The sequence below is a fragment of the Catharus ustulatus genome, chromosome 1, assembly GCF_009819885.2.
Source record: "Catharus ustulatus isolate bCatUst1 chromosome 1, bCatUst1.pri.v2, whole genome shotgun sequence".
Classification (NCBI taxonomy): domain Eukaryota; kingdom Metazoa; phylum Chordata; class Aves; order Passeriformes; family Turdidae; genus Catharus; species Catharus ustulatus.
The window spans coordinates 61,311,981-61,336,872 of NC_046221.1; the positions used below are offsets into that span (position 1 = coordinate 61,311,981).

General features: G+C 38.7%; 1 protein-coding gene across 1 annotated transcript in view; it reads left to right on the forward strand.

Annotated features, from left to right (window-relative positions):
• The window catches only part of TGFBR1 (transforming growth factor beta receptor 1), a 31,354-nt gene extending 10,242 nt beyond the window's left edge, over positions 1 to 21,112 (forward strand). The window contains exons 4-9 of the mRNA XM_033072585.1: positions 3,749 to 3,979; positions 10,960 to 11,127; positions 11,615 to 11,771; positions 17,474 to 17,598; positions 18,231 to 18,361; positions 19,677 to 21,112. Of these exons, the coding sequence (XP_032928476.1) occupies positions 3,749 to 3,979; positions 10,960 to 11,127; positions 11,615 to 11,771; positions 17,474 to 17,598; positions 18,231 to 18,361; positions 19,677 to 19,802 (938 nt within the window). The 3' untranslated portion in view covers positions 19,803 to 21,112. The remainder of the gene's footprint in view (positions 1 to 3,748; positions 3,980 to 10,959; positions 11,128 to 11,614; positions 11,772 to 17,473; positions 17,599 to 18,230; positions 18,362 to 19,676) is intronic.
• Positions 21,113 to 24,892: the final 3,780 nt, after the last annotated feature.

A 24,892-nucleotide genomic window follows, 5' to 3' on the forward strand; every position in this document is an offset into this window, starting at 1 on the left:
ACTTTGATTATGAAATAGGAGAAATAGGAGATGCTTCAGGTGCTTACTTTCTGTACTGTTGACAGGGTGTGTATTTGCAATAACTTATGTCACTTATCTCAAAATTAGTCAATGACCATACAAATTCCAGTGCCCTAGCAGTTGAATTGATAACTTCTATGTGTCCTGAAGTATGCCTGCAGCATTTGAATCTCGTTAAAATGTGTATTTTAATCCAGACTTTGGGTACAGCACATTTAAAGTTAGGAAGACTGTACCTTTATGGAATAAACTAGGCATAGAGAAACAGGTCTCCAAAGGGAGAAAAGTCAGTGTTTAACCCTGTCAGAAACTGAACCATCTGAAAGGAGTGGTGTTGGGACAAGAGATTGCCAAAACACAATGGAAATGTATAGAACACGCAAAATAGAAATAAAATCCAGACCCAAGAGGCACAGCTAAGGAAGTGTTTAGTTTGGTAACCCAAAAGCCATGTTCTGCTCTTAAATTCATGCTGAGAGACCAGAAGAGCTCATAATAAAATAAAAATTATTCTACCAATTTTGTTATTTCAGTGTTCTCCGATGAGACATGTATAAAACAGAGAAATAATCAGGACTCTAAAAAATTAGTTTCCTATTCAGACCAAAAGGGAATAGGATTCATTTGCTGCAATGATGAATAGTAAGCTGCTGTTAATTATTCAGTCTTGACTTACGTTAGTGTTGCCATGTTGTTCCATGACGAACAAGACCTGAAATAAGGAGATACTCCATGAAAGGAATTAATGAAATATCTAAAATAGATCCTTCTGGTGAAGCTACAGCTTCTAAGAGAAGGATTTCGAAGTCTCTTGGAGCTGAGAATGGTTTTCAGATCATGATGCAGATCTCTAAATATCAACTACATATTGTATAGACAGATGGGGACGCCCATCTGTTACTGTCTTAACTCACAAATTACAAAGTCACTTAGTTACAAGGGAGTAGGAAGAGTTGCCTACAACGGGGGAGAAGCTTTGGATGGTATTGGTGGGTGAATTCCAGCAGGAACTTAAGTATTTAGAAATCTAAAGGGTCACAGAAATCAATGCAAAGTTGAGTCAGTTGACGTAAATGTAAAGCTCCCTGAAAACTATTTTACAATTCATACGAGCTTGAAGGGAACAAGATTTTTCAGTTTATGGGATTTTTTTAATTACTCATCAGAGGAAGTCTTCTGGGCAGCAACTTATGAACAAGAACAAAAAATTCTAACAGCTGCTTTTGTTGGCTAACTGCAGTGCTCTAGAACTTAATTCCTGAATTATCCTATTTAGTTACAAACTCTATGCATTGGAAAGTTACTAATCAGAGTACACTTAAGATATGGATAAGAAAATGAGCTTTCTTTTTTTGTTAGACTTTCAGAAGGCTTGAGGATACTTTATGATATAAGAAAATGACAATGAAGGTTTCAGGAGTAGATTGTAATGACCATGGCTAAATGCAAGGTGTCAAACATTGAACTGCTGTTGAATTTAATATCGACTCAAATTTTTTTTTTCTCCCATTTGGCAAACTGACTATCATCTTTCTTCATGCACAGTTGAAAGAAGGTGTATCTAAGAGCTTGGAGTACAGTTGTGCCCAATGTGTATGTGAAAGGCTGACTCTGTAGCTGTCTCCTGGGAGATGCTTTTCAGGCAGTCTAGTTTACAGTACTGCAGTTGCTCAAGTTCCTGGTGATACAGTGCTGTGTTTCTCCTATAGCAAAATGAGCAAATTGCTCAGTTGCAACAGAAAGTCTGTAATGAATTGCTATGAATGCAAGATAAATATGGATTCCAATCTTCTGGGACCAGCAGTAGTAAGAGAAAGATTAGTTTCAGACAAACAGAAGCAAGTGGAATCCTCTAAAAACTGTAAAAATAAATATAGGAGGAAGTGGATAGATCACAGCAGGGTTTTTATCCTACAGTGGCATGTTAATGTGATGAATGGGAGTTTGTAATGTGAACTTGAAATGCTTTGTCTAGAATGTTTAGAGGTTAGTATATGTTTAGCAGATAGCTGATATCCTTGGACATACGTTTTAAACAAGGAGAGGTGTCTATAAAAGATGCAGCAAGTTGAGAACAGTGCATCTGAAAGTGGGGAATATACAATTTTCTGATACAACTGTATGGTCTATCACCCATTTCAGGTACACAAAATCAACTTATACTTGACATTTCTTACAGATTTTGCAGTAGTGCATAAATTCTAAGGAAGAAACTTTTTCTGACCAATGAAGTCAAATTTGACATTTTCAGGGTTGAGTTTGGTCCTGTGGTTGTTCTAAGCTGGCCTCTTCTGCATTTCAAAAGTCTGTCCATAAAGAATGAAGGTTAGGCTTCACAGAAGAGCTCTATAATTTGAGCAGGCAGCACAATTCACCTAAGGACTATTGCAGCAAACTTCCTCAGTAGACGTTATTACAGCACCTGACAATGATTAAATTTCTGGTGTGGTTTACATTTTTTCCTTCCTATTGTCTTGTAGGTGTGTTGTCAGCATAGACCATGCAGAAAATTCCTGTAGGTCTAGAATTTTTGAGGAGCTCTTCTGAATGCTGCAGTGTTTTAATTTGCTCTTCTCAGGCTGAGACAAAGGCATGACAATGCTGCCAACTACATCAGATATCATTCTAGTGCTGCTGTTAGCAAACAATGTCCAGAGGTGGACAAGAATTATCTGAGCTATTAGTTGGGATTTATTTTCTATAACATAAGGAAATGCAGGTGTTCTGTCAGCTATTGGAACAGCGATTATGGAATAATAGATTACTTTGTAAAGTGTTTGGTTTAAGTGAAATAATCCTATACCAAAAGAGCTTATTGTAAGCAGATAACCTGGCTGATGCTTTCATCCCGCAGTGTAGTATCAGTGCAGAATCCAGTGACAAGCCCTGGAGTTACAACAGGAAAGACTTGAAATAAACAAAAGCCCAGCCTGGTTGAGGGATGCCAGTGCTGCTTGTTGTATAAAATTACTGAATCATACCTGAGAGGTGTTGAAAGCAAGTCAATGTTTCAAAGCTATAAAACTTTCATGAATGTAAACATTCTTCTCAATTGTGATTACAGTGAGGTGCACGAGAAAGGCCTGCAAAGCAGGAAGTTTGCATTACAAGGACGTTCTCCTATTTTACGGTGATTCTGGATTATTGGCTATTGGCACACTTGGGCATGAGTGTTGATTTTTTTCAGCAGTCAGTGTTGCTGATAAGTGTAGTTTAACTAACTTAGAAATGGACTATCTAGTGATAAGCCAAGTAATTTAATCAGTAGCTCTTAAAATGCTTGGCAGGTGAGTTATGGGCAGATCCTTTTTCCTAAAATAAAATCAATCTCACATTTGTCACTAACAAGCAACCAAAAAAAACCCCTAAACCTGGTCATGGCTGCCTCATCATTACTTCTTTTTTTCGTTTAAATAAAATTTTATGGGTCAGCAAGTGACAACATTGCAAACTGAAAGGAAGTTTGTGTTGTGCTTTTGACAACCATAGAAGTAGTTTGTAGCATAATCTCCTTGAGTGCTTGTTAAACTGGCTTTTAAGGGTGAAGGCAGAATCCTAACTATGTGTTTACTAGTAGCTCTCAACAAGCAGTTAAAATCTTAAGAGTAAGAGTATGTGCTTTCTAAGAGAAATACCCTAATAGAAATAGGGTCTCATATTCAGTATGTGGGATAAGTGCTAATTCTGTAGAGTGATGTTTAAGGTTAATGTAAAATCTTCTTTTTAGGTTTACCTTTACTTGTGCAAAGGACAATTGCAAGAACTATAGTACTTCAAGAAAGCATTGGTAAGGGTCGCTTTGGAGAAGTCTGGCGGGGGAAGTGGAGAGGAGAAGAAGTTGCTGTGAAGATCTTCTCTTCAAGAGAGGAACGGTCATGGTTTCGAGAAGCAGAAATTTATCAGACAGTTATGCTACGCCATGAAAACATTCTTGGATTTATAGCTGCAGACAACAAAGGTTGGTGACACTATGAATTCATTTTGCTGATTCTACACGTGGTCAGAATAGACAGTACATGAAGGGGAAAAGTTGAGAGGATCCATTTAAGAGTAGCAAAAAATAGTTTTGCTACTGGAGCAGTTCAGGATTTGGCACGGTTTTTGAAGCTTTAATGAAGGAAAAGTACATGGCGTTTTTTTTTCTGAAGAATATGCTTTGTTTAAATTTGTTTCAAATGCTTTGGTATCAAAAAGGAGATGCCTTATCCTGTGAGCCCATACATCTGCTGAATACTTGTACCTGTCATTAACTCATAGTCTAATAATATAGATGTGTGGGACTGAAAGAGATCATGTCTAATCCTGTTGTCTTGATATAAAGTAGGAGGTAGAGGATTTATTCTTAAGGCTGAGTTATGAGACATTCTTCTTTTAGAAGTCCAGTTAGAAAATAAATTGCAAAAATATAATTAATAATTTTTTACTAGTAATAAAAAACTATACCTGCTTCCTGAAGCTCTCTTGATAAGCCTTTAATCATCCAGCAAGATCAACCACTTTTTCAACTTTGATTTGTTGTGATTTTTGGTCACATTCAAGTTTCTTGGATTTTCCTGCAATTTTGCAGTAATCTTTGCAGTAAAGATGCAAGAATCTAACAAAACCAATTTTTGAATTCCTTTCATTAAGAGGATCTAAGATATTAAGATGCTGTTTTGTTCAGTTATTTTCATCTGAAATTGCATGTTTCACCACAAATGTCATTTGACTTCTTTGTGAGGAAAGCATTAATAGAAAATTCTGTCACATTAGGGAGGAGTCAGTAATACACACACTGAATTTTTAAAGGGCTCTTAGTTTTGTGGGAAATTCCTAAATGGTTTTAGTAAGATTCAAGTATAAAGTGTATGTGTAAAATTCTTTTTAATTATCATTAGACGAATTTCAAGTTTCTATATAAGTCTGTAGAATTGGAACAGAATCCAAGAGATTGTTCGGAGCACTTCTCCACCAGGAAAGGCTGTCTAAGTTAACTTGCTCCTATCAGATGTTTGTGCTACTTGTTATCCTCCAAGAGCTTGCAGGTCAACACCATACCAAGCAACTTCTTCCTGCAGCTTACTGTGCTTGCCATTAGAAACTCTTATCTTCATGCCTAGAATTGTATTTAGTATTATCAACACCTGCAAGTTTGCTCTGGTTGGACTAGGGGAGTATCTGGAGCTTGATTTTAAAATTAGATCAGCTACATTAACACTATAAATGAGGAGCCATCTCTGCAGAACCTTTAGCTTCTATTTCTCATTTAAAAGCATGAAGGATGTATTGCAATATCTTAGTTGCAACTTTTCACAAAATCAGTCTGTTGTTAAGTATACCAGTGTCTCATTTTGCATGAAATCTCCAGGTGGTTTATCCTAAAAATACGTTTGACTGCTGTGAAGAGGAGATATGAGGAAGGTTTCCTAAATGGCTGGGTTTTTAAAATAATTTCTTACTTGCTGGTTTGTGTTGCAGATGCTGTAGCATTTGACTTGGTCATCTTTAATTTCTTTGTAGTGTAATATAATGTGATATGAAATTGTTTCTGGTTTTTCTGTTTGTATGCTTTACATACAAAGAATAAATCCTTAACTGATAGGTCATGGCATTATTTGAGGTTTTAGGTTTTCAGGGTAAGGCTTCTGCTTTGAGATCTAGTTGGTGTCTAGTTTTTGAAAATTGGCTAAAAATGTGTTTTGAAACTGCCACTATTCTTGACTGTGTTGTCTAACAGTATTGCTGTCTGAGCAGATGTAGAAATCTGTTATTTTTTACCTATCAGTGCAGAATTAATTAGTAGTATAACCTTCTACATTCTCTCAGTGGGGAGATAGGTATATACCATTTTTTTCTTGGGCTAGGAATTCAGAGCTGAATATTGAAGGAGGTTAATACTGCAATTCCTGTTTAGAATACTTCAGGCCACCTGTATCCCATTAAACAGGAGAACATAGAGGGACCATTATGGGTGCAGTTCTCCCAGTTTAGCAGGTGCTCTGTCTTGGTACTCTGAAAGGAGAAGGTGTATCACTGCATGGCTTTAGAGACCGATGGCTTAAGACCACCTAAGTGTTCCAATGGCTGAAGGAGCAGTCCTTCGTTTTAGGTGCTGGTGCTAACTGCTGAACGTTTGTGGTGCCTGGTGCAAGATTATGTAATTGTTCACAGCAGTAATTTCTGTGGAAGGTTTGCATCCATTTCTCTGTAGGGTTGACTTTTGAATGTATTTGGGAGTTACCATGGTCTAGCTGGAAAGAACAAAGTCATTAGACTTCAAGAATCTGTGTCTGAGGTACTGCAAAAATGACTGTAGAGATACAGGAGTACTAGTAATATTTATAATTAGCAAAGGATTAATAACAGAGATATAGAACCAAGGCCAGCTTCAGTTCTTGCTGCTGCTGAAGGCATTAGTAAGGTCTTTCCTCTTACCACAACTGCTAAGAAACTTCTGGCTGGTCATTTAGTGTACAATTGGTGGAAGTGGGGGGTTCCTTTGGGTAGGAGGGTGTGTGTTTAGATTAGAGCTTGTGACTGAACTGCTGTCTTCACTCCTTTTTTTACTACGCTGTTCAGTTAGTCCATGTGCCTTAATGGCACCTTCTACTTCACCAGACCTGTATCATGTTCAGGAAGCTACAGGAGCTGGTCCAAACTGTCTGCTTGCCTTCCTGTTAACTACTGGGAAGTAGGTGCTGCAGTTAAGGCAGCTTGAGGGCTGCAAAACAATGAATTAGTTAAACTGCAGTTGTGATCTGCCTGACAAGCACTTTTGTGTTCTGGTAGCTCTTTGCATAGCCAGTATGTGTGAACTTCCAAATACTGCTAGGTCAGGGAAGTTACTTTCAGGGCCACATGTGGTCTTGTTTTGAACCATCTAAACGCAGTTTGTGCGTGTTTTTTTGTTTTATTCTTTCTAGTTACTTGAAGGTGAAGTGTATCAGGAGCTACTTATCTGTACTAGTAGCAAAAGTGTAGTGGCAACTGCAACTTACCGTACTGAAGGTTTCTCTGCATTAGCTGGCATTTGCCTGTTGGCAAGTTACAATAAAGTGAAGTCTTGTACTGCACGCTTCCAGATAACTTAATGTACTAAAATACCTTGACTTCTCCATTCCTTTCCCTTAACTGAAAGCTGCACTTCCCTATATGGTAGTTTGGTTCAGTCAGAATACCTTTCATGATAGGTAGATCTCCAGAAGTGATGTTAAGCAATATGCCTCAAAGAAATTAGCAGAATTCCTGCCTCTTGAGAAGTAATATTTCAGCCATTTATTCTTTTTGAAGCTCAGGCTTTAGCCTGAGAAGGAACCTGCACAGCTCAAGTGTTTTTCATCATTTAGTCAGATGACTGTGTCAGTGTGATGGAGTCAAGCTGTTATGCTAACAAGACACCAGTCATGCTCCAGTCACTGGCAAAAGTGCCATCTCCCTGAATATCTCATTTCTAAGATTTGTAGTTGTAGATCCCATCTGAATCGGATCTTTTTGCTGCTTTTTTCTGGTTTTTTTCTAATATTGCATTATTTGTGTGCTAAAAAAGGCTGAATCTCTGCTTTGAAACGTTTTGCTACATAACACCACAGAAAAGATTTTTGTTTTGCTAGTGTTGATGTGGAAAAAAAATCACTTAAGTGATTCCAGTCAATTGAACTTTAATTGAAACTTGATTATATATTTGATATAGCAATTGTATAAATTCCTTTCTTCATGAGTCAGCTCTACTAAGATGGATTTTGCTTGAACATCAGTAATGTTTTTCCCAAACTGTAATCCGTCTCCTGACAATAAATCTAAAAGCTTTTCTCAGAATTTTGATGGTTTTTAGAGTTTAAAATGAAAATATTTTACTTCAGAGTGATCTTGGTGGTATAAAATATTTTCAGGTCTCTTGAAATAGCTGAAATAACCATAATTAATCTCTTCAATATATTTCCAATAATACGTGTAAGTGTTTTGTGGGTTTTTTTTGACTACTCTGAAATTGTTTGAGATTCTTGATCATTGTTTATATAAACTAAATTAGATTACCTAATCATGGAAAGCTGGGCTACTATATGTAATTACTATTGAGTGTAGTTACTTTTTCCTACCTGATACCACAGATCCTGTGATTGAAAGCTTCATGGCAGATGCTGTTTACCATGCAGCCAAAAATACTCAGGGTTGGGTTAATTATTACTCATGTCAACAGAATAATAAGACTTAAGTTTATTGTAATGTGTTCTGCTTAAAGTGCTAAACAAATGTATAGCTTGTTGAATATAGCAAGGCAAGGAAAACTTAGTAGATCCCTTCTGATAGCTGGACACTGGACCTATTGCTGCATTTCAGCTTGCCTGCAATTAATATTATTCATGTAATTTTGGATGTAGCACTGTCCCTTCTTAAAATCTTGTTGAAGGGTCACAAATAGGGCATATAATAGGAAAGAATCATGGTTCTTCTCGGACTAGATGGTAAGCCCAGCTTATATTTCTACTTTGGAAGGTAGAGCTTAGGTATTAAAACTTGCAGGTAATACACAAGATAAAAAAGAATAGAAAGATCTGTAACCAGCAGCATATTCCCCTCTTAAGAGGAAGTGTAGTGGTAAGAGGGGGAGAACTTTATGCAAGGGCACCATAGCCTTGAATCAAAGCTGTGATAATTCTTCAGAAACTGACATATTTCATAGAGCTGTTTAAGCACAATAGGTCTGGTAAACTAGTTAAAATTAGTTTTATTTCCCTCCTTTCAGCTAGGTGTCCAGTACAGACACCTGCTGAGGTATCCCACTCCTAAGAAACAAGAGAAGAAACTCCATACAGGCCCAAGCAATGAGTGTGTATGATGTTAATGCCCAGGAGAGGGATTATTTCAGGCAATGTAGGGTCATAATTGATGAAGCAGTAGAATAAAACTGTGTGAAGAAAATATTCTCACGTGATAAGGTTAGTTTACTTGGAATTTCAGCAGCTCTTTGGAGCTCACTAACTGTGTATTTAAGAGCATATTTTCTGTGCCTGTGAATTCATACCTATTTCTAATGGTTCTGCAAGACTGGTTTAGTGAAGCTAATACTGTTGGATTGATTCTTCAGAGACCATAGTTCTCTTTGGAAAAAGTCACATTTAATGGTACGCTGAGTTCTATGAGTTTGTGCTTGGATATTGCCAAGTAGCAAGAGATGCAGCAGTTCCAACAAGAAAATAATTGAAGGGGTTTTTTTTAAAAAAAATCTTTTATTTCCTTATTCCTTTTTAAAAAACCGAAACTTACAAACTTACACATCCCTTGTGTGGACATAAAAAAAAAATAAAAGACTCTTCCTGCAGCAACAGTAGCTTTTTACCAGTCTTGTACTGGTTGGAATATGTGACTGAATTTTTTTTTTCCTCTTTAAACAACTTATTTGAGACTATTCTGTAAATGTAGCAAGCCAGAGTTCTGTTTCCCTAATATATTCCTTAATGTATATTAGTCTTTTTCCTACTCTGACGTATTTGGAGGCCTTTTAATTTTAGTAGGTTTTCTTATTATCTTTAGGGGTTTTTTTTTTTTAATGGCATCAGTGGCTTCCTTAAATATATCCAAATAAAAGGGACGTTTGCATGTTTTCCCACCCCCACCAAAGTGTCAAGTTAAAGATAAGCACAAGTGTTTCTATAAAGGTAGTGTCTGTCAATCTGTAGAGCAGGCATTTTGTGCTTCTGGCTTCTCTGGGCAAGTGTGTTCTTTAGAAAGTAAACATTTTTCAGTATGTTTATGATAGGAAGTAAGTTCTGAACTTTCCTCCCTTTTTCATGTTCTTCATATTTAATTCTTGAACAGTCTTTAGGGACTATCACATAATGACATCTTTTTGACTTGTGCCGAATGCTCTTGCTTGTTCTGAGAGAATAGGGGCTATATAATTCCAGATAGGAGTCCAGGTAATATCTTTTATGGGATAACTGCTCTTCTAAAGAGATGAAAGACTCTTCTATAAGAGTAGCTGGCTATAAAAACACTTTTCAAGTCTGGCACAGGAGATGTGCTTTTATAACAAAGGGATTGGAAAACCTATTGGTGGCAGGATTGTTCTTTCCTGGCTGTGTTTCTACTTCTTAGGTAAAAAGTACTTTTGCTCCCCTCCTGATTTGAATTCCTTTCATAGCCTTCTTTCTGTGACTTAAACTTCAATGTATTTTGTGTTTACTGCTTTAATAATGGGAACAATTAAGTTCTTATAGGTAATTTGTATGCCTTGGGGTATCTACAAATGTATTGTGGCCCATCTTGTTTGTCATAGTTCAATCAAAAGTCTACAGCAAACTGATTTCCTCAGTGCTTTTTGCTTTCTTTTCCCTTGTGCCTCCTGGAAACCTCAATTTTGGCCAACAATTTAGAGGTCTCCAGGAGGTGGGATTTAACTTTGCATCTGATTGCTTATAAGCTTCTGCTCCAGGAGCAAAAATCCACTGTGGGAATTGTCTCCCAGGCTGAGGGCAGATAGGTTAGGGAAGACTGAAGGAATTAGGGAGCAAAGTTTGAAACATGTTCGTTTTGTGGTTTTGTTTTGTTGTTTGTTTTTTTTTAATGGACAATATTGTGCTAAACCGATAACAATGAGATTAGTTTGTGTCATGCATCCAGCACTGTTCCCTGTGCCCCCTCTCTAGCAGGCCTGGCTAATACCCTGAACAGTTCATTCTGAATACACACCTCAGAATTATCACATCAGTTTTCTATTATTTGTGTTTTAGTTTAAATACAGGAGTACTCACTAAGCTTTTCAGAAACTCTCCCATGGTATTACCAGCCCTTTCAGAGGCATTTAAATGTTACAGGGATAAAAGAGTCTAAGAGTCCAGTTTACAGAGGTTACTTGCACTTCATAAGCATTTGTACTTCGTAAGTATTGTATAAAAGTGGAATATATTGTGTATTTGTAGTTTGTGTATGTGTGGTATTCATGCCAGTTTTATTTTCCAGACAATGGTACATGGACTCAGCTGTGGTTAGTGTCAGACTATCACGAGCACGGATCACTCTTTGATTACCTGAACAGGTATACAGTAACAGTGGAAGGAATGATAAAATTAGCTTTGTCCACTGCCAGTGGTCTTGCTCATCTGCACATGGAAATTGTTGGCACACAAGGTAATCTAAAATTATTCTGCTTGTCCATGTAGATAATACTGGTTGTTTTTTGGGATTTTTTTAATGACACATAAGTAGCTTGTGCTACTCTGTAATGATTTCTAAATGAATAGAACTTTGTACTTTGAAAAGCTTTTTGCTTTCCTTTCTCTGGTATTGTGATGTAACAATCCTTCCTACAAAACACCTGTTAAAAGGCACCAAGTAGTGGTGCATGTGGCATCTTCTTGACTTTGAGTTGAGACAAAGTTTGAGTAGGATGTGTGTGCAATAAATATGTGCTGGAAGACGGAAAGGAGCAAAAGTGGTGTAGTACAGTAAACATGAAAGGCACTTTCCTGAACAGCTAGGCAATCTACAATGTATGATTTCAGGAGGTGCCCTAGTGCACATAAAGTGTCAGACCTGGAAGGAATTCTGTATGCTTAGAATAGAAGCAGGTTTATTTGGGGTTCTTTTACAACTTCTATTTTTTTTTAATTTACAGGCAAACCAGCGATTGCCCACAGAGATTTAAAATCAAAAAACATATTGGTGAAAAAGAATGGAACATGCTGCATTGCAGACTTGGGATTGGCAGTTAGACATGATTCAGCTACAGACACAATTGACATCGCCCCAAACCACAGAGTGGGAACAAAAAGGTAAAATCACTTATGTGATCAGGCAACTTTTATTATGAAATGCTTTGGTTTTTCGTGTCCCATATAAATTTGTGTTGATAGAAATATAAGCAGCAGGAAAGTGTAATGGCAGATAGAGTTCTTAGGCACTTCTTTGCCATCTGGTATTTTAGTTGGATGGTAGGAGCTTAAAAAGTGTGTTCAATATTGGCATGTGTAAAATACTGAAAACTGGCTAAGTATTGTAGGGCACAAATATGTATTCAAACAATTAAGAGACTTCAGTGTTCGTTCTTTCTTCCTGGCATGTGTTGCATGGAAGTGTTACTTGCAGCCCAATCAGGAGTGCAAGACAGGATATTGACAGTAAAAAGCTGTGGTTTTCTGTGTGGAGCCTGTGTGGTAGAGCATACAAGGTACAGAGTCTTGGATACGGGCTGTCTTGGAATCACATTTTTGAGAGAAATGTAAGAAGTTAAAACAGTCATCTTTGTCATCTAATGCATAAATAGAATCTTAAGTGGATGAGTCAATATAGTCTCTCCTAAAAGCTTCTTCTGAATTTGGAAATACAGATTTTTTTCTTTCCCTCAGAAGAATTCAGAGCTGTTTAACTAAGTCAGCACAAGTGCAATAAAACTTACTGTCAGTAATTTATCATTGGTGAACCTTCAGGCAATAATAACTGGAAGCTATAAATAAATTTCCCTTACTAATCCATGCAGCTATACAGCATACAGAGATAGCAGCACTAACAGTGAACCACGGCAAGTATTTTTGTTGTGGGCAACTTTTCATTCTTCTGATGTCTATAGGTTCAGTGCTATGTCAAACTGGAGTTTGGACAATGCTCATAGACAAATGTGACAGTCAAGCCCATATGTCTTAGTAGTGTTGGAGAAAATTGTGGTGGTGTTGTCCAATCTCCAGTTTATATATCAAAAATACTTTAAATATACCCCTTTAGTAAGTGATACTGTGGGATGGAGTTTGATTGGGGTTTTACAGTGAGCTAGGATGGCCCTTGAGCTGTGTCTTTTTGGAAGGGGAAAAAAACCTTAACCATTCTTTTACAGCTCAGTTAACTAAAGCTTTCAGAATATGTACTGAAAATTTGTTTTACTGATATTTCTATTGCTGAAGTTCCTTTGTTCTAAGGCTCTGCTGTACTAGTCCTTTGCCAGTTTTAAAAGTACCGCACAAATGGTCAGATAATATTTATTTTCTAAGCAACTCCTAGATTGTAAAGTACTGAGTATTATTCCTTCTCAAAGTCTCCGGTAAACAGCAGGCTTACTTGGGAATTTGTTGTTGCAAATTTAGCTGCGTGCAGGGCGCACGCCACGTGTGATTTTGAATTTTCTACTACACCTACGTCCGAAGAAAAATGATGTACAAATCAGCTACTTTCTTTAGTCTAGTCGTTGGAGAAAGCATCCTTTCAGCTGTTTGCAGATCCCACTTACCAGATCTTTTCTTGCATAGGCATTATTAAATTGCTTGTTCATCTGCCTTATGCTTCTTCACAAGGATAAAGCTGTGTCAACTCTTGCTTGCTGCAGTGGGCAGCCGGAGAGCTAAATCTGTTTCCCCTTTTAAAGACACTAGTTATTTCTACCTCTTTGAAAATTGCTCATTCTTGTAAAAGGCTTAGACCCTTCCTCTTGTGCATTCTTAGGTAAGTAACTGCACCTCTGATTAATTTTTCAAGTGTTACCTGTTCAGTGATAGTTTTAACCCCCACTGATTGCCACTGCTGGTACCTCTTCTGCACATGGAAGCTCTGTGTACAAGTTCAGGGGAGATTTGGCGCAGTATTTTTCTAATGCTTGTTGTAAAAATGTATGTTTAGGGAGCAAGCAGACTTACTCTTGTGTGAGTGATCAAGGTGTTGAGTCAAATGGATGATCCTTCTTGCTATCTGAATTTTCTGACTTTATTTCTTTTCTGTTCAGAGGCTTAGCTTTACCAGAGGGATGAACTGTGTACTTTCACAGCTCAGCCTGCAACATAAAGCAGGGAACATGAGCTTTAAGCTGAGAAGGAGATAGAATCCCTCTCTCACTCCCTGAGGCAAGTAAAAAAAACCCTCATTCTCCTATTTTTTTAGAAATGTGGCTCACCTGTTAATTTTTATAGTTTAAATAGGTTGTGCTTTAAAAGAAGTTTGGCAGCAAGTTCTTATTATGGGTGCTTCTCTGAAGTTTACCTAAACAAAATATGGGTAGAATTCTACCTTGTAGAGTGTAGGCTTGATGAAGGGAGATGCCACTCAACATGTTTATGGCTGTGTTGATGACACGAAACTCCCTGTACGTTGTACAAGAAATTCAGACAACTAGTACTGAGCTTTTGGACTAAAAGAGATGGGAGAAAGAGGTCAGCAAGAACCCAAAGATTGGCAAGATCTTGCTCGACATACTTTGTGCCCTTCTTCATAGACTTACCCTTTCATTCTTGGATGATACTGAGCTGCAGACCTTGCTCAGAAGGTCAGAGTTACTCCATGTAATAGAGCTGCTGTCTCCAGCACCTAAGATACTGCTTCTGCCAAGCAATGCATTTCCAACACATAAGCTGACAAGGAGATGCCTGCTTCTCTCCCTTTTGTCTAACAGCTTCACTGAGCTGCTGACTTCACTACGTGACTCTCCTTGCCTTTTGCCTCTCTTATTTCAGCAGTAATCTCTCTGCAGTCATTTACCTTTCTGTGTCATGGAAGCCAAAGCCAATCTAAGTGCGTTGATGGAGGACCATGGTAAGAGGTCAATTTGCCAATGGAACTCACATGGGAGGGAGGGGATCTTTGTCCACATTCAGGCCTCTTAAGGCCACATTCAGGCTCCTGTTAAGAGCTTTTCCTTTGTCTCAACTTGCGTGAACCATCCAATCTCCTTTACTGCTTGTTTAGTGTTTCTGGCTGACGTCTTGCACCATGGGTGGGGTTTCTAGTCTGTTGGTTTTTTTCAGGTCCATCACTCTTTTTATCATCTTGTCATCTTAAGATGGATCAAATATTCTTTCTACTGGTCACCAAGATAACCACTTACAGTGTCAAGCACATGAAGTACCGTAAGAGTATCCAGTAATGCAGAATCCTTGTAGGGTGTTAAAGCATTCACCACAATCTTGCATCCTTGATTGAAACATTTTTTTATATGTATGGACCTTGTATCTGTAATTTCTGTAAGACACAGTAATGTCTTAAGGGAGTTCTGAATGGTGTGATAGTCCTGAAATTTCTTTTAAGTAGTGTCTTGTATTCTGCCTACCATGCCTGGTGCTGAAAAAGAAAATCCTGCTATGCTGCTGATTAAATGATACTGTGTCTAGGTTTCTCTGGCTGTTCCAGAGGTAGAGCTATTGCCTGGCACTGTATTCCATTTCAGTAACCTGAACATGTTGCTTTTGCCAGTCAACACTGCTCTTCAAAGCCCAGGTGACACTGTCGGCCTGCTTCATTGATATGTCAGCTTGAGACTGCTGGGGCAGTGGTGGACAAACACGCTGAGCTCTGCTGAACATCACATACTGGATTCAGCTGCCAGAACCCTAGCAGAATGAAACAGCACTGCTACCAATGATTTTGACTTGATGCAGCAAATAACACTAATTCTTTCTAACAGCCAGTGGAGATACTGATGTCAGTAGCTCTTGCAGTAAGCTCCATACTGACATTTTGGTCGATGTTCCCATGTCGGACTTACTCACTAAACAAGGTAGCAACCACTTGGATGGCATGACTGGTTTTCAGGCTGTGTTTCTTAGAGGAAAGTTTGTTACAGATTTTTTTCCTTGCTGGAAATATGGGTAAATCAAATTCATGAGCACAGTTGTTAATTTGTAACCCATAAAGGATTTATTAATTTTTTTAAAAGCATGGTTTAGGGTGGGACTTGCAGACTCTATGATGAAGAATCAGATATACTACAATGATAATGGGCTTTTGTTCTCAAGAAATTTTTAATAGCACTGGTTTCTTAACCAGCACTTTTTGTCTATTCCTGCTTTAGGCTTTTTACGGGATGTTATAAATCACGGCTATCATTTGTCAGATTACAGCACCTGGGGCTTCCTCTTGTGTGACCTCTGGAGCCCTGTTGGTGTGTGCCAAAGGGCTGGGCCTCTGTTCATCCGAGGCCTGTGGATGTGGCTGCTGCTTTCTTCATTGGGATCCAACCAGTCATGCACAGACACATACAGTAGTGACAGGGCTGATTATACAGATTGCTGTGCACCATGTGCTGTCTTCAACACCCACATAGAACACTGTCAGAACTTGTATAAAACATAACTGTAGACAGCCAAATCTCCTTCCCTCTCCTCAGCTGATCAGGATTGAACTTTGTTAGTGAAAGTATGTACTCCCTTCTGCAGCCTCACAAATCTATGCAGGTTTATGAGCCCCTCAACCATCCATCTGAGGCTTGCTCTTTCCTGTGCTCCATGGATCTTGTACTCCCCACTTGGGTTAATGCACAGAAGCAAGCAGCTCATGTATTTGTATCACTCCTATGCACATAGATTCCCTCAAATATCAGCATGGGCTCTTGCCCTGGCAAATATCCCTGCCTGGGTTCCCTGGGTGCTGGCTAGACCAGCTTGAAGGTTGTTAGTGAATTACAGCCCTGCACATCAGCTGTGCAGGGTTGGAGAAATGCAGACCTTCTGGCCCAGCCCAGCAGCTGGCACCCAGGCACACAGACCTTACAACCTGTGACTCCCACTCCAGCTGCTGGTGCTGAGACCCTTACTCTGTTTTTCTCATCCCCTTTCTCCCCTTTAGCTGGTACATGTAAGCTGAGACCATGAAGCCTGTGATCCATGGTCTTATTTTAGTAACTGAAGCAGACACTCATTTGCTCCAGTTGCTGGTGACAGGGTTTCCTTCACCTTCTGTCAGACTACAGTTGCTGGCCCAGAATTCATTCACAGAATGACCACTGTGTGGTCCCCCCACAGTAGCTCCATATTCTCTTTCCACCTGCAGATGTGCTCCTAGGTCTTGCAGCTCCCTTTCCCACTACTGATGTTGGGTGCCCCTTCCTCTCTAGTTTCAGCTTCATTCCTTGTGCTGTGTTCCCGTTGCTTGACCTGAACAGACTCATGCCTGCCTCTAGCTGCTGATGGACAGTTCTTAGTGAACACGTGCACGTGGGCTTGAGAGTGAGATTGCACAAAACAGTTAGGCTCTAATAAAATAGGATGCACTGGTGAACATGTGCAGACTGGCAACCTCTCATGCAACTGGCCCCTTTGCTGCTCTTTTCTATCTGTTGCTGCACTTCTGAACATTCCTTGATAAGCATTGCATAGCTGGACAGGTCTTCTTCAATATCCTCAATCCTCGTGGTGTTCTTGTTTCCCTCCTATTAGCAGTCATAACATCCAGACCGCACCTCTATAAAGTTATGCCTGGAGTTTCTTAATAGCCTGTCAGTGAGGAACTGGAGACTTTCAGTCTTTGTCACTGTCTGTTGTGCATTGTCTATCAGGTTTATGGATCCAGTTAATTATTATTTCATATTTTAATTATTCCCCCTATTTCTCTGCTTGTTTCTCTCAATTTACATTGAATTGTCTCTGATTGGATAACCTTAATGAAACAGATTTTTCTTTATCTCCTTTTCCACAAAAATACATTATTTTGTATTTGAAATGATCAGTAGTGCTGAAATTTTTCTACTCTTGAGTGTTTCTGAATTTTTTTTTTTTTCATACAGGTACATGGCTCCTGAAGTTCTAGATGATTCCATAAATATGAAACATTTTGAGTCATTCAAACGAGCAGACATCTATGCAATGGGATTAGTGTTTTGGGAGATAGCTCGGCGATGTTCAATTGGTGGTACGTGGCCATCTTCACAAAGTGGGACATATGAAGGAATTATGAGTAACCTAAACTTATTCAGGTTCTGAAAACAGTTTGCTCAAAACGCAGTGCAAAGTAATAGCCAGTCTATCTTGGACTTTCTAATTGTTAATCCTGTAAATAATTAGTCTATTCAACCTCTTTCTAAACTGACAAACTATACTTGTTGAAGAAAATAGGACATATTCTTGTCTATTTTAATTTTTTTCCTAAATATTTTCATAGGGGGAGAAAAGGGTAAAATGCAATACTCTTGTGAGCAAAGGGCAAACACCACAAGACCTAGCTATAATGTGTTCAGATAAATCTATACCTTATTTAAAATGAAGCATGCTGTTATAAATTGTGTGCTCTGAAGCAGCATGTTTTAGTATAGCATATAAAAGATTTGATGTAGTTTATATCTCTTCCAATGTTATAAATTTCAGTTTCTTCAAGGGTAATGTAAACATGCCTAAGGTATGGTTAAGGATTTTTGTCAGTCATTGTGATGTAATTTTAAAAATGAAAAGCAAAAACTGGTAGGGTACTGTAAAGGAGCACAGTAAAAAGTGAGGAATATGTAATCCAGTGTTAGCTGAAATAAATCTATTTTCAACCTGTTACAGGAATCCATGAAGATTACCAGTTGCCATATTATGACCTTGTTCCTTCAGACCCTTCTGTTGAAGAAATGAGGAAAGTTGTGTGTGAACAGAAGTTAAGGCCCAATATTCCAAACAGATGGCAGAGCTGTGAGGTATTAACTAACCTTTCTAAAGCTGCTTTAATGGACACTAGAGCTTTTAGTGATTTCAGTGGCTTAAAAATCATGCTTATTGTTCAAGGGAGAAGAGCTGCTTTTAGGAGAATTTAATTATTTCATTCTAATCCTTATGGTTTTATTAAAAGCATTGCTCCTTGGTTATACATAAGTATTTAAATGTAACTTTGTACAAGTTAATAGCTAACTCTGCTTGGAGAATTCTGGGATCCCTTCCTGTGAAGCATAGATGATGCTAATATAAATTAGAACTAGTCTGAATTGCATTATGCAGGATGCACCATTGCAAATAAATTGTACTGTGTCTGCTGGGATTGAGTCAGTGTCCTTCACAGCAGGCTGCACAATGCTGTGTTTTGGATTTGTGACCAAAACAGTCTGATAGCATCCTGATGGTATAGCTGCTACTGAACAGTGCTTGCTCACTTCAAGGCTGGGGGTGGACAAGAGCACGAGAGGGAGCAGAGCTGGGACAGCTGACCCAAACTGGTCAGAGGGAATATTCCACAACACTGCTCTGGGAGCCCAGTGAGGGCTACAACCAGTGCAGGGCTGCAGGAGCAGTGGGGTACTGATAAGGATGAGGTGCTTTACATAGAGGAGGGAACCTGGGTTGTGACACGAATGGAATGAATGCATGGCTGAGATAATCGTCAGGCAAGAGTGCATAGGAAGGAGAGTAAGGTGATGAATGCACCCACAAACTGGGAGACAGGAAGCTATGGGGACTGAAATAACTAATGTAATACAGCTTTTGTGGTATTTTGGAATGTAGAGCTGTTACTTTATTTCACCTGCTATTTTTGATATTTGCTTTGTTACAAATAGCACATAGAAGCACTCAGATTTCAAAGAATGGCTGTTTGAAGGATAAAAAGACTTTAAAATTTTTTAGAATCCTTGCAAAGCTTATATTTGTGGAAGACGGCTCATGAACTTAATTGCTATGTATTGAAGTAACTCCTGAGCTGCAGGTGCAATTAAAAAGAGTGTATTTTTGTCTGGTGTGGAAATTCAAAAAACAGTTACAGACAAGCTACTAATTTTTCATTAAAATATTTTCTCATGGGCCAAAAGTCTGCTGAAAAATACCAGGTTTCCTCTACAGTGTTTAGAGAGCTTTACTTTCTGTAAATAAAGAGGTGTTTTTGTTTGTTTTTTTTTTTTAAGCAGCACACTCTCCCATGCAGTAGTGAACTTCAGAAATGCCTGAAGAGGCTAAGGCAAAACAACAGTTACATGGGCTACACTGGAACAGCAGTGCATATAATGATTTGTATTTCCTTTGCAGGCATTACGAGTGATGGCAAAAATTATGCGGGAATGCTGGTATGCCAACGGAGCCGCTCGGCTGACAGCTTTGCGCATTAAGAAAACATTATCACAACTTAGTCAACAGGAGGGGATCAAGATGTAATCCTGGATTTGCTACCGAAGAACACTGTAAAAATCCCTATCTGCACCAGAGTGGCGTGTTAAGAAGGTTAATTGTTCTACCTCACTGGGGGAACAGAAGGATATTGCTGCCTTTTAGTACTTCATAGGAACGTCACTTACTAGGATTTTTGTGGATGTGCTAAACAGTTGTGTTGAGTCTTTCTGTGCACTATGAACCTCTTTCCCAGGTTACTTACAAAACATCATGTACTCTAGCTTTGTTGATCTATAATTTTTTATTTGGGAAGTTGATAGTCGGTCTGTGCTAGTTAACTGTGCTAAAAGTAGGAGGTCACTTCTAAAATGAAACTGGTTCACTATATTGTTCTACAGTGCATTGATGGCTCTTAAAGCAACTTTATTCCTGCCTGGTACATTGACTACTCTGAACCACTGTCTTGATTCCTTGATTCAGATTGTGAATGTACTATTGGAGTATGCCTTGCTAGCTATTAAGGTAGTGCATCTTTTGGACTCTTACCTTGACTTACAAATTGACCTCATTCAGTTGTGGGAACATAACTTATGCAACTACACTTTATACATGATTACTGGGTTTTTTCCACTTTTTCAGAACATTACATTGCCTTCAAAATAGATTGTATTACACCAGTAAGTGCCACTTTTGAGTCTTTTAATGCAAAATAGTAGGGATGTACAAAGCCTATGGTACTTTTGGTTACAAAAATACAAGTTAAAAGTTGTTCCTTTGCCTAGCTAGGATCTAGATCTCACTCATTGCAACAGTGAGTACATAATTGATAGACTATCTTCAATTTTACCAAAATCTGACTCTTGAAACCACTGTAGGAGTTTTAAATCGTGTCAGCTAGTAAATTTGCTGTCATATTTTGTAATTGTCAAGTTACAAGTCATAATTATGTAGAAGATTTTTATCAAGTGGTACTTTTAAAATGTTTGAAGTACCTGTCTACTTCAAAAAAGTAGCAAGAAAATTAAAATGTGAAGGGAGATTTTACTTCATTAAATAAGTGTGAAAAGTGTATTTTCTGTGCAGTTCTGCCGAGTCCTAAGGCGCAAAGAACAATATTTGCAATTACACAAGGATTAAATGCACCTGTCATTAGTGAAAAGTTATTTGGGCTTTTGTACTAGACAGTTCAAAGCTGCTTATGAATTTTATGTGCATGTATGTTGTGTGTGGTGAGCTAGAGAAGGTGGTGAGCTGCAGGTCTTTGGATACAAATATCAGGGGATTCCAGCAATCCTCTTCATTGTTAGAAGAACAAAGCTTATGGTGACTTGTGTTGTCGTAAGAACACAGAAGAATATGCATGGCTTTAGTCAAGATTTCCCTGAGTTTTAAGAATATCATAATATTTTCACCAACTTGATAGAAATCAAATTGCTTCCTGCCCAAATGTACAACAAAAGCCTGCTATTACAGGATATTTTTTTAATTGCAATTTTATGAAGAGTCTGGTTGATCTTTGGTTTCATTAATGTCCAAAACACTATTTCAGTATGTAAATATGCCTGAAAATTAATATGCTACCTAACCTGCCACTCTGCAGAACACATCAGTACCTATCCCATTATTCAACACCCATGGCAACATTTAAGTTAGTTTCCTTTTCATCCCTTAGCACAGAGCCCACTGAGAGTTTTTTACCAAGATAGTAGCAGTGGCAGGGTGGTTGCTGGCAGCAGCACAATCAAGGTTCTGTGCCATGGTCTGATGTGTGGCAGCTAAAGCAAGAAGAGGAATGAGGCCCAGGAAGAAGAGGCTATATAGGTGATACAAGCCTTACCCAAGAAAAGCCTTAACACTTAGTTTTTGTGCATTTCTGTATTCGTACTGCTTGCTTGTAGATAAGTTTAAATGATGTCAGAATTGCACACCTTCAGAGGTTGAGCTGCAAATAATGAAATGCTTTTGTCAACAACAAAATGGGTGAGTTTATTCATACTGGAATACAGTATCCAAGAGAAAAGGGAAAAATAAGAGGAGTTCTTAGAAAACAATTACAGTAAATTCACGAATACAAGCCACACTGAGTATAAACCGCATCTCTGGGTGTTGGCAAATATTTCGTTCTTTGTCCATAAATAAGCCGCACCTGAATATAAGCCGCTCTGTCATTCGCAGCGAGGACCCGCGTGCAACAAAGTTGCCAAATACTAACAGAACCGCGGCATGGCGGGGGGTTTACTGGCTCAACTAAGGCTGTGCAGGCTCGGCCTGCTAGGGGCTGCGGAGGGGGCCAGGTGGCCCAGCTTGGTGGTGCCGCTCGGGGCTGGCCGCCGCCTCTGGGTTCGCTCGCTCCGGCCCTGCTCCCACCGCGGCACCGGCTGGGCACGGAGCACCCCCTGCTCCCGCCACGACGGCGGAGGGCGGGGGCAGAGCCCCCCCCCCCTCCTCCCCGAGCCGCGGCAATGGCGGCGTGGGGTCCCCCTGTCTCTCCCCCGGGCTGCGGCAGAGGAGGGAAGAAGAGAGCTCTCCTGCCTTTCTCCCCGCCCCCCGTGCTGCCTGCAGCGAGCCAGGGCAACACAGTAACACTGTAACAATCGCCGAATGCTGGCTTTTACTGGCAGGTGCTTGGCTCGGCGCCCTGGCTGGCACGTCTGGGGTTGTAAATGTCAGAAAATTATTCACATATTAGCCGCCCCTGAGTATTAGCCGCACTTCTGGGTTTCCACCAAAATTTTTGTCAAATTGCTGCGGCTTGTATTCGTGAAATTACTGTAGGCTTAAACATACGTACAGCTGTCATGTGTATGTTTGTTTGGCATTGTCTGACAAGTCAGGCTTATGTGCTTCAGGCCTCTGTCAATCAAAGCTGGATTAAAAATTACTTCATATAGGTAGTTTAAATAAACTATGCCTTTGTGCACATGGACAGTTGTGCACCACAGTTTTTCAACTGACTGTTCAAAAAAAAGTGTTTGAACATAATGTAACTGCCAAGCCTGTCTACTTGGCCGCCTTTCTAGCATGTTCTGTGTGTCTGTATACTTCAAGAAAACAGGTCATCATGAAAATAGGTCAGGCTCTCCATGCTAATTTTGAAGGCTTCCTAGTTAGCAATTTAACTTTTTTGTTTTGTAACTTTGTTGCATTTCAAGTTTTCATAGATGTCCTGGGTTCCTTACCATAGATACAGATGGTACAGCTCCTACTTCAGAAATACCAAGCTACTGGCCTGCCTCAGATCTCTCTAGTAATTGTGATGGTAACAGGAGAGCTTGCAGAATAATTAATCAAGTAATTTTTAGTGGCTTTTTTGGCACCCACAAAACCTTACCTTTAATTTCCTAAAATACATGGAACAGTTCTGTTGTATTTCAAAGAGTATGTACGGAAGCTGAGCAGCATCATGGCATACAGATGATTCGGTCAATAATATAACTGTTATATTGTCTCAACCACCTGCAAATCTTCATTCTCCTGAATTGCTAGCAACTGTTCTTTGTTCAGAATTTACCTTTGTAATAGAAGCCTGCAAAAACAAAGCATAGAAGGATGCTTGACACAGTGTATAACATATGGAACAGTATTTTAGGACAACCTTATCATTACTATTGGGCTGCAGAACAGGAAAATTCTGAATAGAGCTACATGTATCCTCAGTTCTGACACCACAACTTCAAGCTTTGTTCTTCTTTTCCATTATATGAACTGAACACCTTTTACAAAGGCTGTGTCTGTATATATTATGTAACTTTAAATGTTACCTGTGTAAGATCATATCTTATATATATGGACACAGGTGCACATAAGTATTTTTTAAATTAAGATTGTAATATCACCAGATCTGCTCTTGGAAATCCAAGGGGACCAAAATATTTTAGCATTCAAAATATTAATTTTGTATCATTTCAAGTATATACCAAAACAGTTTCTGATTAATACTGATGCAAATGTTTATTGTAAATATTACATGCATTATACATTCACTTTTTTTTTATTTAATCAACTTTACATTTTAGTAGCATTGAAGCCTCAGTTTGGTTTACAAACTTGTGACCAGATGGATATGAACATGGAGAACAAGGAGCATTGGAAATGGTCTGATGCTGAAAAGCCTGAAATGTCATTTTTGAAATGCTGGAATTCTTCAGGGACCTTCCAACCTTAAAAGCTGGAATTATGGGATGTTTCTCAAGCAGACTCTCCAAGTATGACACACTGTCACCCTCCAATGGTTCTGCTTGAAATCCTAAGAAAGACTTTGTATATAAGTAAAGACGTTGGGATTAACTGTAAGGGGACATGAAGGTGTCAAATGAAGTAAGAGGCTATTTTATTTTTTCAGTAATGACTCTGAGTGTGATTGCCATGAAACTCAACTTTTAGTTAGTTCCTTGTTTATATTGTGCCATTGAAATGATTGCAAGGTGTTAATCATTTTGTGTTTTTAAAACAAGCAAACAAAAAAACCCCTTCACCATATCCGTTGCTTTAAATTCAAATTACCTCTTAAAAGACCAAGGTACATTTACCTCATGTGTATATAATGTTTAATATTTTTCAGAATGTTCTCCAGGTTTGCAGTTACATGTTTCTAGAAATATGGGTATTACTAAATTTACAACTTTAGTGGTACTAAGTGTATTATCTGGTGCCCCAAAACACTATTTTCTGTATTTTATTGTATTAGCAAGTTTGCTGCGTTGTCACTGTAGCACCTGCCCTTACATAGCTGTGTGGATACTGCCTTGTAAATTTTACTTTTTGGATGATTTGAGGATCCTGTACAGATGAGTGTCACTTTTTTAAACCTTACCAAATTGTGCATTTCCCTTACATTTCTGAAAATATGTATTGTATTTGTAGAGTATACATTTCAATGGATTGTAAATAGGACAGTAGAAGAGTGGATACTTATGTTAAGTGCTAACACTACAGTAGAGAGATTAAAGCAGTGAAAATAAATAACGTTTTTTTCAAAATACATGAGTTGTCTTTCAGAACAAGAAGTTGCAGGTAGATACAGATTTTGTGTGTGATATTCCTACCTGCTAAAATGTGGGTTTACTCTAAATTCCTTTCCTCAGAAGGAATTGTTTCTAGTACAAAAATGCTAAAAGGATTTGCTACTGCCAAGG